The 19648-nt window shown below is 41.1% G+C and overlaps 1 protein-coding gene across 1 annotated transcript in view; it reads right to left on the reverse strand.

Moving 5' to 3' along the window:
- ADAMTS19 (ADAM metallopeptidase with thrombospondin type 1 motif 19) overlaps positions 1-19648 on the reverse strand; it is a 217927-nt gene that overhangs the window by 118840 nt on the left and 79439 nt on the right. The window contains exon 7 of the mRNA XM_053912338.1: positions 16957-17000. Within this exon, the coding sequence (XP_053768313.1) occupies positions 16957-17000 (44 nt within the window). The remainder of the gene's footprint in view (positions 1-16956; positions 17001-19648) is intronic.

Here is a 19648-nt window from a genome sequence, read left to right on the forward strand (position 1 = left end):
GAGCACTCTCTCTATAGCTGCCCCAGTGACCTTTTCTAGGAGTGGGCTGTGTCGGGTCCAGGAGCGAGGGAGACATAAGAAACTCAATGCTGCTCTGGTGGTTACTTCCAACTCTTGTCTTCTCCCCAATTTCCACACTACCATTTGCGTTTTAAAATCCTCAGGGAGCTGTTCCACTCCCCTTTGCTTTATACCTGCATTCGGGGAAAGAGGAGGGTGGAGTGTGTTGACTCCCACTTACCCAAGACTAAACTCATAGTTCCTTCTCTGCAAAAAACAACAACAATAAAAACTGGCATCTTGTATTAAAAGAACATTGCCTGTGGAACACTATGATTTCTACAAAGCAAATGGAGCATCTCAATACTCTCAGTATTCTCCAGTCAGTACCATTTTCCAGCCATGTGAGAACCAGGACTGGGAAGACCACAACTCAGCCCCCCACACACATGACTCAGGTGTCAAAGGCACAAATCATCGCGATATCCAGGAAACCATTGTCTTCTCCTTGGTCTTATGTGGTTTCTGCATTTTTTTGCATGTAACAATTGATAATATTCCTTACGCCATAATGGGAATGACTTACTAAACATCTGCATTAAAATAATATACATTATATTAATTTTATGACATACTAATGATTACACAGAAAGCAACAATAATTTATAAACTGTCAATTTTCTTCAATACACTTGAAGAACACAAGAGCTGTAGAAAAAAATTTGCTGTGTCAAGACAGGGCCTTTAGATCATAACAAGGTCATTAAAAATGTGACAAATGATATGCACAGTTTAAAGATTACTAAGGTTCTCAATTCTTCAGAACTGCGCATTAATACATTTACGCTTGGAAGCCATGAGAGTGTGACTGTGGAGAGAAAGCTTGCTCGCAGCAAAAGGAAGACGCACAGATGGTTTCAGTCCCCTGGGCAAGAACAACAAAAGGACAGCAGAAAGGAGAAGATTTAAAAGAATGTGCAGATAGTTCATTTTAGTCCCCGCGCTCTCCCTAGTGCCCAACAGGCTTTCAGGCGCACAGTAGGGCAACAGTATTGGAGAAAAGTGAATAACTGGGAAAAATAAACAGAGAATACCCAGCAGTGAAAAGATCATTTGAAGTGAAATCAATAAAATTGAGGAAGGAGGAGAAATAAAGAAGCACAGTTCATATTGCCATCCAAGTGCGTGTCCAGGCCTCTCGGAGGTCAGAGTTCAGAACACGATGAGCATTATTTCCCTTTCAAATCTGACCTCTCTGGGGCGCAGACCACTGTAATGTACCAGGAGCCAAGGCTTGGTGGCTGTGTGGATTGAAGGAAAGCGAGGGTGAGAGAAATGGGGTGAAACCAAGCTTCCAGTATGTGCAGTAAAAATACGTTGATTCCTAGTAAGTTTAATTATTATTATCAGGAAATCAGGTAATGAAATATCTAAATTACAAAAATAATTTTGTAGCTTACTATTCCTGCAGTAAGAACCTTTCACGTGTAGTTTACAGTTCTGCTCCAAAAGTACGTCTCAAACATTTCATTGCTAATAGATTGACCACAGAGCTACTCCGCCTGCAGCAGAACTTTGCGCTTTATACCACCTTGCACTTTTGCCCAAGCAAACTATTCATTATGCCTCCTCCAACCTTTCAAAGTGGCCTAGTGTGAATTGTAGATTACGTGATCTCCTTCTCAGAAGACCAACATCACAGGCCTCTTGCTGCAAAGGCGGAGTCAGGCCTTAGTCTGACTCCCTTGGCTTTTCTTCCTTTCTTTGCTGCAGGCCCAGAAAGTGATGCGTGTGCCTGCATTCTGAGCTGGTGCCACCCCGTTGCCTCCTTCAACAGCCCACATTTCCTGTCTCTTCCCTTTCTGCCCCCAGGGCAAGTGCTCAGACCCCTTTCTCTTTGGCTTTTGTTCATCACTGATGGGATAAGGGGAAAGAAATGTCAAAGACAGACAGACAGACAGATGGTGAAGACTGTAGTGAATCCTGGAAAAGCCTCTCACTGTTCTGCTGTCCCCTCTTCCAGTGTGAGAAGTGGAAATCCCTGCATTTCCCCCTTAACCTACACTGAACATTTTTTTTCTTACTCTCTTTCACAGAGGGCCATGCACTGTGCTTTCATCCAATGTGACCTAATTTCCTCCAGCACTTACCCCCCAAAACAATGCATGAATGATATGCATCCTTTGGTCAATGTGTTAGTTTTCTACTACTGCATCATAAACTACTGTAAGTACAACGGCTACAAGGAACGCCCACTTCGTACTGCACAGTTCTGTAGGTCACAGAACTGGGTTCTGTGACAGCTTAACTGGGTTCTTCCCTGAGGGTCTCACAAGGCCAAAGTCAAGGTGCCATCCAGGCCAACCTCTGGGGAAGTACCGGCTTTCAGGTTCATTTAGGCTATTGGCACAATTCCATTCCTTGCCTCTGCTTTAAAGGGCAAAGGTGGTTAGACCTCAGTATTTTAAGATTACTGAGGGACTGTAATTACATCTGCACAATCCCTTCACAGCAGTACCTAGGCTAGAGTTTGAATAACCGGGGAGAGAAATCTTAGGACTGCCGTCTGTGGGAGTCTGCCTACCACACTGACCATATTCCGTCTGCATTTCCGAGAACACCCACATTAAACACTGCGCAGCACTTCCTAACAACAGGGCCTCACACAAGGACTACGACTTCTGGGTCCTTCCCGCCTCGGCCTAGTTTATGTGAAATCACCCGCACTTAGGGCTGATGCGCGCTTCCAATCTGTTCGATATCTCTTCTGCTAACGTGCACGTCACACTGTCATCCTCGAATCCGTCACAGAGCGCGGCGTGGGACTTGGAATGCGGCAAATATCCACTAAATGGATTTGAACTCCCTTGAAGACTTCATTATACTGCTAAGTCACTTAAGACGTAGGACTTATATACAAAAAAGTTAACTGCATTCTATGCCTAGTCCAAAGGATTACAAATTTAAAAATACTGAATATTAAACTAGTACGATTTTCCAGTAGAAAACATATAGCTCTAACCAAAGAGTAGTGAAGCAGAGCTAAATAATGGCAGTGATCTAAGTGTTTTCAGTCTGAAATTCTCTGTGCTTTAGGTGCCACCAGGCAGGGCGGAAAAGGCCACAACTGCTATTTAATGAAAGTTAAGCTACTTTTAAAGATTGGCTTGACCTCTTCTCCTCACCCAACACAATGATGACTTCGGCTGAAATGTGGTTTGGAGAACTCGCCGGTGTTTGGAAAGGAGAGGGTCTGCACAGTGTCCACATAAAAGGGGGATTTAAGTGTGTTTCAGTCTCTGAATATGCTCCTTTTTTTTGGCAGTTGCTTCCCAGGTGGTCTGTTTGACAATCCTCAAGTACATAAAATCAGAATTATTTGGAAGCATATGGAAGAATAAACTACCATTCCGACCTGCTGAAAGGCAGGAGAAGAAACGTCATTAATACGGAAGCCTCGAAGTCTTGGCCGTGGGATGCAGGGAGGGGCAAAGCGCCTCACCATGGAAGTCTGGTGGGAAAGGATACCCGGCCTCTCACATCAGCAAAGACTACAACAATATTCAGAGCTGCAAACTCTGAATATTTGCCAATTTTCTATACTTTAAGGTCCTTAAGAGGTTTCACGAAATACACAGGCACACACTTGATCAATGACTGTCCCCACTGATTATCAGTCATTCCCTGACTATGGCAAAATTTCTCGCAGAGTGCTCTGTAGAACCCTGGGCTTCCAACGTATCTTCTCAGGGGGACCCTCGGACCTTTTCAAGAGGCCAACGAGACAAAACTGTGGACAGCTGCCCTGACGGCGCAGCAGCAATGGGACGTAAAATTGCCCGGCGCCAGCCTTCACGGTCGGTCACTTTATTTGTCACTGCCACTCACTCCCAGGGGCACACGTGCCAAGTCCACGTAAAATGACCAAAATGAAATGTATTAATTTCATCAAATCGGAACGCTTGAGCATACCCATTTTTTAATACTTTGTGTAACAAAAAGCAGGGAAGGAGAAAGCCTTTCTGCTGCAGACTGAAAGGTAATGTTGTCTCTGGGAAGAGTATCCTGCGATTGTTGGTGTTAGGAGCTAAAGTAACCAGGTTTTCCATTGAACGCCATTGGTGGTCGAAAGATTGGCAGACAAGCATGGTTATTCACACTTGGGAATTTGGCGGACATTTACGGAAAAATGAACAAAGAGAACCTGTTACTCCCAGGAAACTGAGTATAAAAGTTCGTTGATGTGCTTCCACATTCCACACCACCATCTACTCACCATTGAGACACCAGCATGCACTTCATCGCACTTTCAAAGAATATCCGTAATAACCCGAATAACTCACCCGTTTTCTAATTACAGATCTTCGTGAGGCCACATTTTCTTCAAACACTTCAACCAAAATAAGAAAAGGCCACCCTCACACACAGAAGCAGATACAATATCCCCGCTGTCTTCTATACGCCAGAGAGACATACAGAGATTTGCAAAAATCTAAAACAAAGTCCTATCTTCTCACTATTTTTTGTTTTGAATAATATACTTTTTACAAAAAGCATGCTCTTTACGCTAACATTTCATGGGTTTATTGTTGTTCATTTGAAATAAGTTAGTTTTAGAATTTCTGAGTTTTAATTTCTAATATGGTGACAACTGATAAATACTATTTACATAAAAAAGCATCTTGGGGATCTTCAATAATTCTTAAGACTATAAGGACCAGACAGTTTGAGAATCACTGGCGTATAGCATATAGACAATTTAAACACCTACAGAGCAGTTTAAGATGTTATTTTAAAAAAACCTGTGGTCGTCAAAGACTGAGAGTTGGGTTCTCCAGAGCAACAGCTGATGCCAGAAGGCAGGTGAACGAGACCTACGGTGTGCCGACAATTACAATACTTTCACAAACGAGTGTGAAATTAAAACATTTTGAGACTAACAAAAACTTAAAAGAGTTGCCATGAGCAGATTTTTACTAAAGGAAAGCCTAACAAACATCCCTCCAGGTAGCAGGAGGGTACAATCACAGGAAAGATCTGGGTTGTGTGAAGGAATAAAGAACCAACACAATTATAAATATGTGGGTAAATCTAAATAAGCACAGACTGTAGAAAACCATGATAACATCTTGTAGGTTTAAAAATGAAGTAAAATTTTAAAAAAGAGCAATAGCCTACAATCAGGGTGGGGTATGTGAAGTGTTTTAAGGACCATAGTTATTGCTGGGAGGAGAAAAAAAGATCAGCTTTAGATTTTGATCAGTTACGCTGACGTGTGCGAACTCCTAGGGCACAGGAATCTCCCAGGCTCCCTCGCTGACTTCTCCTCTCACCAGAAGTGAACAAGTTGAAACTCTTCACAGCCTGAGGCTTTATACCTTATCATCTCTACATCTCTCCCACCAGGTGACATTTTCCGGTTACACACCACACAAGACACTCTGGCTTCTTGAATCGTCAAATATTGATCAATTAGTTTACTCTTGATTGATGACTATCGATATTCTATTGTGTGCCTTCAGTGCACAAACGAGTCTCTGATCTGCGTGACTCGGAATGAAATACATGGTCACAGGAGAGACACGAGCCACGTACAACAGACACTGCCCCAAGTTTTCTAAAGCAGTTACACCAAATTCACATTCCCTCCCAAAGGGTGAAAGACGAACGTTCTTCCTGTCGCTGGATGATGCCAGACTTCCCTTTACTTTGTTCTGTCTCATTGGCAGAAACCTCCCTGGGGCCTAAATGTGTGTTTCCCTTGTTACTAGTGCGGCTGCCATTTTTCCCTTTTATAAAATTCACTTGATGCATTCTCTTCTAAAAACGGCTGTAAGAGCCCACTGCCCTATTTAGCATGTCTACCTGCTTTTTGGTTCCTTACTCACTGATTTATAGAAGCTGTATTTATACTGTGGGTTTTAATACTTTGTTGGTTATATGTGTTGCAAATGTTATATATCTCTTATGTCTTAAAATCAATGTCTCTCATCAGAATTTACCACTCCAGTCTTTTTCTCTTGAGTGGTACATAGAATAACAGTATGCCTTTAAATCAATGACAACGAAGACACCTTAAAATCTATAAAAGGAGATACCGTATTTGGCCATGTATAATATGCATGTTTTTGTCCAAATTGTTGAGGGAAAAATAAAGATGTGCACTATGCATGCGTAGTACTAATTCTGTGTCTATATAAATGTTTTTAATTCTTTTATTTATGCTTATATGTTGAAAGTGTAACTCTAGAAAGGAATAATGATATCCGTATGCAAAATAATATACTGGAAAACAATGATCAGTTTTGTTTCTAAATATAAGTAAATAAAAAATTGAATTAGAAAATTAAAACAAAAGATTCTTTTCACTTGAACATTTGGGCCAAAAAATGAGGGTGCATGTTATACACAGCAAAATATGGTATTTTCTCCCCGACAGAAACCTGGTTTTTCTCCACTGTCATTATAGTGCCTTTGGATCCACAGGAATTTGAAGTATTAATATGAGTGAATTCATCAAGAATTTCCTTTATGATTAACATTTTTGTGTCCTTTTTTAAGAACTCTGTCTCTACCTCCATAATGTTAAATTATTTTTCTTTTCTTTTCTCTTTCTTTTTTTTTCTTGAACATACAGGGTCTGGCAGAAGTAAGGCCTGCTTGAGTGTGGTTGGTAGGGTAATAATATGGGTGTAATAATTTATAGTTTTCATTTGAACATTTCACCTAACATGTCATATGGTGGGCTTGAGTGTGATATTGTTATGTTACAGAATCGCATGCTTATGATTTTTGTAATAAAAGATTTTGTAATTAAAAAAGGGGGTGTTATTTGTGCTGAGCCCTGTATACACATGACCCACGGACATGGACAATGGTGGGGGGACTGCCTGAGAGAGTTGGGGGGGTGCTGGTTGGACAGGGGCACAGGCAGAAAAATTGGGACAACTGTAATAGCATAATCAATAAAATGCAATAAAAATGAAAAAATTAAATTACTTTTCTAAATTTTAAAAAACTTAAACCATATGGAATTCATTTAATCTTTTCTCCATGTGAATGATTCTTTGTATTCATAGCCTGTGCCTCCTCTCCCAGTGTTCTGCCTTATTTACAATTTCCCAAATACATACGACAGCCATGTCCCGTTTGGTATGTGCTGTCGATTCCTGATAGAGCGGACTCCTCCTGCATCTTCTTCACCAGGGTCCTGGCAGTTAGTTCTTAGGCCTATGCTCCTTCGCCTACCATCAGTCTGTCGATTTTCTTCCAAATCTCCCACGAGCTTTTTCATGGAAGTACATTGTATCAACAGATGAATTTCAGGGAAACAGACGTTGGTACCATCTTCTGTCTTTCAGGCCATGAGTCCAGTTCACCTTTTCATTGAGTTATGTTTTCTTTATTGAATTGCAAGATAGCTCAATGGTTTTCTCCATATGTCTAATCTACGTGATTAGATAGATTCTAGATATTTTATTTTTTCCATGACTTTGATAAAATTTTTGAATTAAATGTCTCACTGCTAATTGCTAATATATAAAATGCAGTTGGTTAGTAAATGTAAGTTGCTACCTAACCACCTAACTCTTGTTTATTTTAATAAGTTATTCCATATGCTTTATATTTTCTTAAAATGTAGACAATCATAATATCCACTTTATTTTAAGGCCTGGAATTTCCAATGCATTGCCTAATAGAAATAGTGATAATAGCATCCACTTCTTGTTTGATTTTAAAGGAAGGTTTTTAATGCTTTGGTATTTTTGTAAAAGATACTAATGCATTTTTTTTGTAAATCTCTTTAACCAGGTTGTAAAGTTCCTACCTTGTCCTATTCGGCTAAGAGTTTTCATTATGAATGTGTTTGGAATTGTGTGAAAGACGTCTTCCTTGTCTGGGACGACCATGTGGTTTTATCTTTAATTGGGTTACGTGGATACAAATTGTGATTTTCTAATGGGAAACTACCCGGGCATATCTGAAATAAATCTCGAACAAGATCATCCTACTTGGTAATTTAAAAAATACATTGTGAGATAAAATCTGCTAACATTTAATTTCGAATTCTTCTTTTCTGAGTGAGAATAGCTTATTATTTTTCTTTCTTACACTGTCCTCTTTAAGAGTTGGTAAGAAATTTATATGGGTTTAATGTACCCTTTATATTCTCTAAAATGATTTGTATAATATTGGATGATCAGGGTTTTCAAAAAATTTTAGTGGAAATCACCTATAAAATCATCAGTGCTTAGTATTTTTTTAGAAAGATTTAAAAAATTGATTACGTAGATTTCTCTCATTGTAAATGGATGATATACACAGACTTTTTGGGGGGTGTCTGGTCTCTCAGCCAGAAATAGTCAAGTATAATTAATTGTGTTTGTTAACATAGTCCCAGTTTATTGCTACCTACATACACTTATATATAATGCCGCAAATTTCTATTTTTAAATCTAATCCCAAACTCTTTACCAGTTCCTCAAACCACAGAGCCAGAACTCTCGGCCTCACAAGCTGAAGGTCTGCGAGGGCTGTGCTTTTTCCTTCGCCTCTGTGAGGGATTGGAGGGGGTGACATTCGTTACTGCAAAGTATTTGTCTTCCTATGGTTGCTATGACAAATTATCACAAATTTAGTAGCTTCAACCCCCAAATTTATTACCTTCCAACTCTCCATGTTAGTTCAACCAGAGCTCAGTGGCTAAAATCACAGTATCCCACGGATGTCCATCCCTTCGGAAGGCGTTAGGAAAAGAAACCATCTCCTTGCTTTGTACAGGTTCTCAAGCCAGTGTTACTTGGGAGCCCCTTCCTCCATCTTCAAAGCCAGTAATGACGAGTCGAATCCTTCTCACATCACAGCTCTCTGTGCCTTCTCCAGCAATGGCATCGCCCTCTGGCTCGGAGGTCTCCCACTTCTAAGACCCCTTGTGATTGCATTGGGCATAGCAGGTTGGCCCAGGATAACCTTCGTACTTTAAGGACACTTGATTGATAGACTTACTTTCATCTTCAACCTTCATTTCCCTTTGCCATGTAGTCTAACATATTCCCAGGTTCCAGGGACCAGGACGTGGCCATCTTTGGGAACTGTTATTCCTCCCGCCACAGAAAATAATGCAATAGTAGAATACAGGATCTGGCACAAATAACGCCCCTCTTTTATTGCAAAATCTTTTATTATAGAATCATAAGCATGCCACACTCACGTGGGTGTTACTTCTGCCAGGTCCTGTATAAGTAATCGGCACTTCCATCCAGAACGATACTTTATTTCTCCTGAAATATAAGGCTACCATGATGCATCATAGTCCATCCAACCCAATATTTTTAAAACTCTTCATTGAACTATGACACAATGCTAACAGGCCACTGATTATAAAATGAATCTCAATCTCAGGAATGTTAAAAGGTGACCACACATGTTTTAGAATTGACATCTCATTGACTAAAACATTTAATAGAATTTTTTTCTTCCAGTATTCAGATACCTACCTGCCAAGCTACCAAACTATTTACCTAAGGTAACAGGAGAAAAAGTGATTCTGGGGGTGCTGAAACAACTTTTCCTTTTTACCCTCTAGAAGCTGTTTAGGTTTTTGAATATAAGTTTAATAAATAAGTACCACTTACCAACTGAAGCATTTATTTATAAGCAGCCCATAACATTGCTAAAGCCTACCTCATTTAAAATGCAGGGACCTTTTTGCATCAGCAAATGAGCAAAATACCCTACTGTTCCAAAATTGAAATGCTGGCAAACAACAGTTATTTCCAAATCTGTATTTGCCATTTCTGTATGTATTTTAATTTACGCAATTTCATCTATAACTTCATTCAAACACATTTTTCTCAGCTTGAGTGTCCTGGTTGGAGTTTCCTCTCGTAACAAACACACATCACGTTACAAGGGAAAGTGGACTCTCAGGAAACGCGGGAGCCCCGCGGCAGGGGCCAGCACCGCCCTTCAGTACCCGCGATGCTGGGCAACTCCGCGCCCTCTGTAGGCAGCAAAAGGAAGCGATGCCCCCAACCCCAGCCATCACTACACTGTCGTCCGCGCGCTCCGTAAGGAGACTAAATGGTAATGGAAGAAACTACAATAAAGACTCAATCCAAAAAAAAAAAAAGAAGGGATAAAAACTAGTGCGTACTGAGTGACAATTAAGAAATAGCTGCCTTCGCAAGTGTCAAGTGTCAGGAGTTTTACAACATTCTGTGACGTCAGTAAGTAACACAGGTCCTAGTTTCGAGCCGCACGTAATGTGACATTTTCATCCACTCACAGAAAGGTCCACAACAATATACAGGTGCTAAACTCCACACCAACGAGCGTGGCCCCCTTGTTCACGAGGGAATTTAGATGTGAAAGGAGCAAGTCGGGGAAATTTTACGTGTTAATTATAAAATTCGGGGCTTTATTAAAAAATACAGGTGAGGAGTCCAAACTTCCAGGTGCTAACTAAGGTGCCTGCCCCGCGCAGGCCGCAGCAGAGCTCTGATTTCAGCCTAGGTGTCTGACTTCCAAGTCCACGCCCTGCTCTATTTCAGAGTTTGCTCCATGTAGAAATAATTAAACGAGTTCAGACGTTGAAGAAATTAAATAAGATAACACCCATGAAAGTGTGGCTCAAATTATGATGCACGGCGTAAACCTTACCATTGCTTTAGAAATACAGGCATTCCTGTAGGGAATATAGACAATAATATTCGAATAACTATGTCTGGTGTTGGATGGAAACCAGACTGATCACTTTGTAAGGTATATAAATGTCTACCACGATGTCGTATACCTAAAACTAATGTAATATGGGATGTCGACTGTAATTGAAAAATTAAAAAATATTTAAAAGATGTGTATATATACACAATGGAACGTTATTCAGCCATAAGAAAGGAGGATGTCCTGACATGTGCAACAGCATAGAGGGACCTTGAGCACATTACGCTAAGTGATATAAGTCAAAGAAAGACAAGTACCACATGATGTCCCTTATATGTGGAATCCACAATAGAAAATTCGACATGGGAAAAAAAGAGAGAGAATAAAATGGTAGCTACCTGACTGAAGGTGTTTAAGGGTATGTACTTATAATGAACATTAAACAAGCCATAGAGATCTAATGTACAGTATATTGAAATAGTCATTAATAAGGATGTAATGTGATAAATATTGTTACAATACCCATAGTACAATACATAAATGTATCAAAGTAACACGCTGTACACCTTAAGTTTACAGAATGTTATTTGTCAAATTTATCCAATAAAAATTCCTCCTCTCAAAAATAAATAAAATATAGATATTCTTCTCCATTTATAACTCAACTTAATAATATACATTCAAAGTTACTAACTGCTGTCCTTCCTCTCTCACTATACCCAGGGGAGTAGGAAAACCGCCATGTTAAGTCATCAATCATTCAGGACCATATTATCCAAACTCATCAATACTAAATCCACATATTTCCTTTCTCCTTCCTCTCTTTCATTATTTTCATTACAGTATCCAAAATGAAATGGGCTGACTTCACATCGGTAATAGATAAAAAAGAAAAGAAGGTGCACACTGACGTAGGCACCTGAGAAAAATATACCCTGTATATAACACGAGGAGATTTAGAAATGTGTGTAGACTTCCAGGCAAGATGGAAGCATACATAAACATGTTACTCATCTCCTCCCAAAAATACATCAAAATTACAACCAAACTACAGAACAACCATCACGCAGGATCGCCTGAAGTCTGGCTGAACGGAAGGCTTACAACTAGTGAATTAAAGAAGAAGCTGCATGGAGACTGGTAGGAGGGGTGGCAATGCAGAACGGGCTGCCCCCACCCCTCGTGTGGCAGATAAAATCAGGAGGGATATCTTGGCTGTGGCGGTCACCGCTGAGGAGCAAGGGGTCCCAGCCCCACACCAGGCCCCCAGCCCAGGGCTCCAGAGCCAGGAGGAGAAGTCCGCATAGCGTCAGCTGTAAAAACCAATGGGGATTGTGGGCGGGTGAGATGAAGGCTTCTAGAGCCCCAGGCAGTTCCTCTTAAAGGGCCCCCACACAGACTTACTAAGACCCACTCCCTCTGAGCTCCAGCACGGTAGCAGCAGCTTAAAAGGAGAAATATACAGGGAGGAACTGAAGTGTCTGGCATCAGGGCAAGAGCTGGGGGGCAGCTTTCTCCCAGACAGAAGTGCTGGCAGAGGCCAGTTCCTTTGATGAGCCCATTCCCCAGAGCTGGCAGGCAGGTGCCATATCTGAGTCGCCTTCTCCCTGGCTCAAACTGTTTCCCCATCCTGGTGATTCCCTGAGGCTCCACCCCACCCAACTTTCAGGCCCACCCAAGCTGTTTCCAGCGGCCTTTTCATACGGATGGCCTGTCGTGGGTATTGTTTCAGAATATCCTAAAATCTGTCAAAAAAGCAGCACCTGGCCACAGCATGCCCTGTACCACGTGGCCCCAGGCCTGGCACTAGCAGCAGCCAGCCTTGGTTTGCAGCTTGGCCTCACCAGAACACCTCCAAGCCCAGCACAAGTAGCAGCCGTCTGCAGATCACTTTGTAGCTCAAGCCGTTTGGCCCTGGGCAGAACAAAACAAGTGGCTGAACTTGACCTGTACCTCCCTGAAGGCCCCAGGGCCAGTGTACCCAATGGACAGCTTTAGATCACGTCAAAGCACTATCACCCAACCACCGCCACGAGCAACACACTCAAGGGGCAGACTCAGCAGCGCCAGAGTCCTGCAGAAGGAAGTCCTGCTCTGTGGGGTGGGCACCTGCACAGCTGATCCTCCATGGTAGTCAGAGGTCAGTGGTCGCAGCCAGTCCTTGCAGCTAATTAGCTTGGGGATAAATCCCTCCCAGGGGCATGCCAACGGCAATCAAGGCCCAACCCCAAGAGGAGGATGCACTCAGCCCACATGGGAGGTGCACCTCGAGTGTCCAGCTTAGGTGATTGGGGAGGTGACCCTACAGGACATCTACTACAATAGGCCATGATACCAAGCCTGGGACACATAGGAGCTCTACCTGATACATAGAAACAAACACAGGGAGGCTGCAAAATGAGGAGACAAAGAAACGGCCCAAATGAAAGAATAGAACAAAACTCCAGAGAAAGAACTAAACAAAATGGAGACAAAATAGATGTAGAATTCAAAACACTGGTTATAAGGATGCTCAGGGAATTTAGTGTAAACTTCAACAGCGTAAAAAAGAAATGAAGGGTACACTAACTGAAATGAAGAATAATTGGCAGGAAACCAACAGTAGACGAAATGAAACTGAGAATCAGATCAGTGATTTAGAATATAAGGAAACAAAAAACACCCAATTGGAGCAGCAAAAAGGAAAAAGAATCCCCCCCCCCAAAAAATGAGAACAGCACAAGAAGCCTCTGGGACAAAGTCCCACATTCTCATCATGGGGGTGCCAGAAGAAGGAGAGAAAGAGCAAGAAATTTAAAACCTATTTGAAAAAAATAATGACAGAAAACTTCTCTAACCTGGAGAAGGAAATAGACATACAAGTCCAAGAAGTACAGAGAGTCCCAAACAAGATGAATCCAAAGAGGTCTATTCAAGATACATCATAATTAAAATGCAAAAAGTTAAAGACAAAGAGAGAATCATAAAAACAGCAAGAGAAAAGTAGTTAGTTACCTACAAGGGAGCTCCCATAAGACTCAGTTGATTTCTCAAAGGAAACTTTTCAGGCCAAAAGAAAGTGGCAAGAAATATTCAAAGTTATAAAAATCAGGGACCTACAACCAAGATTACTCTACCTAGCAAAGCTGATTTATAATTGAAGGACAGATAAAGAGCTTTCCAGACATGAGAAAGCTGAAGGTGTTAATTACAACCAAACAGTATTATATAAAAGGTTAAAGAATCTCCTTTAAGAAGAAAGAAAAGATTAAAAAAAAATGTGAACCATAAAATGGCAATAAATACATATCTATCAACAATTGAATTAAAAAACCCAAATAAATAAGCAGAACAGAAACAGACACAGATACAGAGAACAGTTTGATGGCTGCAAGATGGGAGGGGGCTGGGGGCTGGGGGAAAGGGGACAGGACTAAGAAGAACCGATTGGTTGGTACAAAACAGTCACTGGGCTGTGAAGTGCAGCACAGGAAGTATGGTCGGTAACATTCTAATCACCGTGTGTAGTCAGACGGGTGGGAGATTTATCAGGGGGGGTCACTTCGTAGGTTATATAGTAGCTAATCACTGGGGTGTACACCCGAAACTAATATAGTAATGTATGTCAACTGTCACTGAAAAATAAAGATGACTTAGAAGTAGAAAAAAAATTGAAACGTGCGTCAATAAACATTTTATTGGTGTAAGCCCTAAACCCCTTTTGGTTTATTACACTAGTGGTTAAGAGCGGCTAAGGTGACCAGTAAGCTACACATGCTCCTTTAATTTTCTAACTAGTCACAGAGCAAGTTACCGGCACCCTCCTAATAACAGTGGAAATTATCACTATTGCCCTACATTCTCCTTTTCTTATAAATGCATATATGAATGTCAGAGAAGATCTATGCCTTAGGCTGCAAGTTACAGAAATAAAAGTCTTAAATTGGCTTCAACACTGAACGTATCTACGGGCTCACACCTTCCCAAGTCCAGAGGTTAGACTGGGCCCGAGGTCGGAGAACGCAGGGATTCCACAGCACAATCAAGGAGCCAGGCCCCTCTCCGCTCTCCACTCTGATGTGTTTGAGTTCAGATTCATCCCCAGGCTGGTTTCCTTTGCAATTATAGCTTCTTCATTTACATCCAGTGGGGACATATATGAACGAGCTTCAACCATGAAAACTGTCCCCGTCTTCAGCTTAATGAGGCAAACATAGGTCACAGGTCACATGTCCCAACCATAGCCGTGCCATTTGCTACAACTGGCTTAGGGCTGTGGTCCTGAAGTAATGCTGTGGATGGGCCTAGACTAGTCATAAGCCATCGCCAGAGAAGCGTCCTTTTCCTCCAGGACATTGTCACCGCACAGTGTAGATGCATGGGTGTCGGGTGGCAGCCGTCATGCCTATTCTCACAAACATCTACAAACCTCCTCCAAGCGTGTCCCTAGGCATGAGCGTGGTCAATGTACCATGAACATTTGGGGTAGGGGGTAGGGGGAGACGGGGACGGGAATGAAGAGATTACTCTTCCAACGTGGTTATTATAAGTTTTCATGTTTTCTCTTCTGAAGAAATATTTCAGATTTTTATTCTGCTCAAGACTAAATAGGCGGAAGACCCTTGTCTCCTATTCAGGCTGAGGAAAAGAACTGCCATGGGACATAGGGAGGAAAACTAGGATTCAGTGATGCCAGAGGTGACCCGAGAATCTGAGCACACAAAAATCCAGAGAGATCTCAGGAAGGGCATTGGACCTCCCACCTCCTGCGCCATCTCAGGCTCCTCACGGGCAGGCCTAACAGAGCTGGGACTGACTGCACCGCTCTCCTGAGTGTCCGAACTCAACAAGGCACTGCGTTAATCAAAAGGGCTTTAAACCAGAAATAAGCTTCCTAGATAATACATGCATATATCACAAAAAAGAATGCTGTTTTCAAGGAGCAGGTTCAGCAAGATGTGAAACAAAGTCATGATCAAAAAAATTTTGATTTGCTTCATGTTAGTATCTGCTTCCTTAGTCTGTGAGCCCATGCTATGAAGGGGCATGGTTATTGGAGATACTGCTGGTTTTTCTAGGTGCTGAAGGGAAGCAAGAAATTGGTCTGTATTACAGAAGGCTCTAGGGCAACAGAGCTGCTGTGTGGACAAAAGGTCATTGTTTTGAGACAAGCTTTATCCGTGATCAAAGTTTCCATGGTTGGGTTGATTGACACGGTATTAAGATTTAGTTTATGGAAATCTAGGCAAGAAGAGAAGGACAAAACTGCCGGAAGCAGGTAAGTGAGTTAACATTATGAAGATCCTCCCCAAATCAAGGCACTGTTTCCTTAGGTGTCCAGTTCTCTTTCTGCCTGAAGCCCCTTCCCAGCCCAACATGCCTTTCACTGCGTCATCACCTGCTGTCTTCCGTTTTAACTATCTTCCACTTACTATTTCAGATTTCAATCGTATGAGGAGACTGATGAGAACTTAAGGTAATGGAACTAGTTAGAATTATTTTTTAAATACCGGTAACCCTTTATTCTGTTTTTATATCCTTTTTATTGTTCATCGTTCAATGAACCCCAAGATGGTTAAGATACTTATTACCCTGTAGAAATGAACCCCACATGGTGTCAAAAGCAGATTAGGACTCTTACATTTGTCTTACCAGTATCTTGTTATATACAGCTATATAACTTAAAACTTTATATAGTTACATAGTTTATACCTATACACAGTTACACATTTTGGGGATGGGCAAATTTATATAGATGAACTGCTGTTAGCATGTATCTAGAACGGTGGTTGCATGGACTCTATTGGCCACATGGTCACGTTTAAGGGGTTTTGGATATCTAGGACAAGTACATAGAAAATTTACCACTTCCTGTATAGAAATTGTCATTAGTCATGCAAATTGAATGGACTGTCTTTGATTATAAAGAACTTCAAGCATATAGAACTTAAAAACGAATCTGTCAGCCTACAAAAGGTCAGTCACACTGTCAGTATATTTTGCCGTGGTTTACCGATAATAACAGAATTTTGTTAAACCCATATGTACAGCTCTGGGAAAATAACAAATAAGAACTCATTATATCCTTAAAGCATCGTTTAAATTTTTTTCAAATATATAGTGTACACATGTCTTTAAGCTGTGTCATTAATAACTGAAGTGATGACAAATGATTAAACACATAAATTGGAAATATGTAACTTTGACACCTTAAAAATATTCCATTAGAAGCAGCACTCCCTGGTAATTTCCTAGAATTTGTTCAAGGTCCCCAGAACTGCTCCAAAGTGTAAGATGTGAACAGACACTTACCAACAGTATCGCAGGGTTCATCTTTGTGTACACAGAAGTCTTTTCTAGAAAGAAAAATAAAAAATTGAAGTAAAAAACCTTTCCACAAATAATAGTTGTATGAATAATAGGAGTTGAATGAATAATTAATCGATGTATGACTAATAAGCTACCACCTCTATTATAGGAATTTAATAAAACTGAAAATGAGATTAAATTATTTTTAGTTCTAAGAAAACATGAGAATTAAATTTTTCCTGGTACCTTTCTACCCAATATAATCCTGAAACATGTTCTCTTATTTCATGGACAATACTTCAAAAGTAAAATTCTATATTGTTTTGAATTTTACAGGATTTCATTTATTTATTATAAAAAGAACAGTATCTGGTATTGGGACATGGCTTCTTGTTTGAAAAATATTCTAAAATCTCTACTTCACATAACCCCAAAATAATTTCCAGATTAAAGATTTAAATGTGAGAAATACAATTTAGAACAACATAACATTTTATATCATAAGATTGGAAAATTTTTAAAAGACAGATAATCATTCCAATAAGGCATGAAGATTGAGTATTTTTACATAGCTGTCTAATTTAGGATTTTTACATAGGGTCTAACCATGAATAACATTCTATAATTTGCTTTTTATTTGACTACTATATCTTGGAGAGCGTTCCATAGCAAATCGCAAACTTTTGAGACAACGATCAAAAAGCAAACTTCAAGCATTCATAAATATAGATGAAAAATCTGCAGGCACCTTGCTCGTTCATGCACTTGCTTTCTGGTTAACTTTTTTATTGAGTTACAGTTGGCATACATCATGATTTCCGCTTAGTTTTATGATCTCTTTTCGTACTCGTAGTTCTGCAGCCCCACCCAGATGTGTCTGGATGCCGATCTTCCTTTTCTTTATCTTCTTTGGTACTTGGTATGTTTTTCAATTAGAAGATCCATGGACACATGAAAATCCTTACTATTTTTTATTTAGCGAACCCCTCCCACACCCTCTCCTGCAACCCCCTCCAGGCCCATGCTTGTCCTCATCTCGACGTCTGGAACTCTCTCGACGTCTGGAACTCTCTCGCACTGATCTGAGTCTCCAGCTCTCACCAACGCTGTGCAGCCTTCTGGGGGAGCTCCCTCAGAACCCTCATCCAACCCACTGGTGCTCCCTTCGACTGTATCTAACCCGATTTTCAACTTGGAAATTCACATTTATAGATGATTAATTTTTCTCAATTTTCAAATCAACCATTCTTTTTTTGGTCAACCCCCTTACTCTAGCATTTTGAAATTTTTGTGTGTTTTTAATTGTGAGAATAGGCTTTTACAATCCCTGTCAGCCTTTTTTTTAAGTTACTCTTTACTGTGATTCTTGGCTGTTACAATGGAAGATGTTGTCATTTTGAGTTCGGGAATTCCATTGTGAGCTCATTCAATTCATCTCATTCACGGCTGGCTGCCGTGTGTGGTCTCAGGTGACAGGGCCCCTTCGGAGCAGCTTCACGTCGGCTTGCACTGCGGGCTTGGATGGGGAGAGCGTTCCTCCAGGTGCTGCTTTTCCTAACCTGAGGTCCTGGGTGGGACAGACCGCTTCCTGTTGACAACCTGTGCTTGCTTGCAGAGCTCTTGCCAGACCCCATCTTCACTCGAGGTGTGGGTAGCCGCAGGTCCTGCCTGTGTGTGATCACTTTGGTTCCGCTCCCCAGCTTTGTAAAACCTTAGGTTTTTCTTCACGTGGGAGCTAAACCCAAGAACCCACATTTCTGAGTCCAGCAAACTTTTGCCCGGGCTGCTATCGCATTACCTCAGAAGCTTACTACTTTTTTTTTTTTTTTTTTTTGGCCACAGCACTCTGTTTTTGGCTTATTTTTACATATGAAAGAGTTTTATTACATTTTTTCTATAATTCCTATATGCCTACAAATGGGAACACTTGCTGATTATCTACTCAGCCAGATTATCCCATATTTAAAGGAAGTGAACCAATCTGTGACCAACCATATAGTAATTAAGAATAGTAAAACTTGGTTAACTTTGAATCTTAATCAACACAGAAACTAGCCATATAGGCCTTATTCTATTATTATACATCACACATCTAGATTTACCAAACTCTGTAAAAGACTGTATAACTGCCTAAGTAAGACATTCACATTGACTGCAATTAATAATATTTTTTCCAGAAGATCTGCAATGGATCTATAATAAGAGATGGCCCTGGAGCATCCAAACCCCGTGGCTGAGATTTCTAGAGAGTCCTTACTCACTGTCTTTTTTTTCTAACCCCTCTGACTTCACTGTCTTTCTTTAATACCTCATCCAAGGATATGTTTATTGATTTTAGAGAGAGAGAGACAGAGAAAGAAACATCAACGTGTGAGGGAAACATTGATCAGTTTCCTCCTGTACACACCCCCACCAGGAATCAAAACTGCAACCCAGGCACGTGCCCAGACCGGGATGGAGCCTGCGGCCTTCTGGTGTGCGCGACACCACGCCAACCAGCTGAGCCACCCAGCCAGGGCTTCACTGTCCTTCTTGATGCCTGGTTCTTCAACGCTCTCTTTGATTCTCAGGACTACACAGAATTTCTCCATCTACCATCAAGAAACAAATCTGCCCTGGCTGGTCTGGCTCAGTTGGCTGGAGTGTTGTTGCCGCCTACACCAGAAGGTTGCAGGTTCCATCCTGGCCGGGGCAC

Source organism: Desmodus rotundus, chromosome 10 (genome assembly GCF_022682495.2).
Source record: "Desmodus rotundus isolate HL8 chromosome 10, HLdesRot8A.1, whole genome shotgun sequence".
NCBI lineage: Eukaryota > Metazoa > Chordata > Mammalia > Chiroptera > Phyllostomidae > Desmodus > Desmodus rotundus.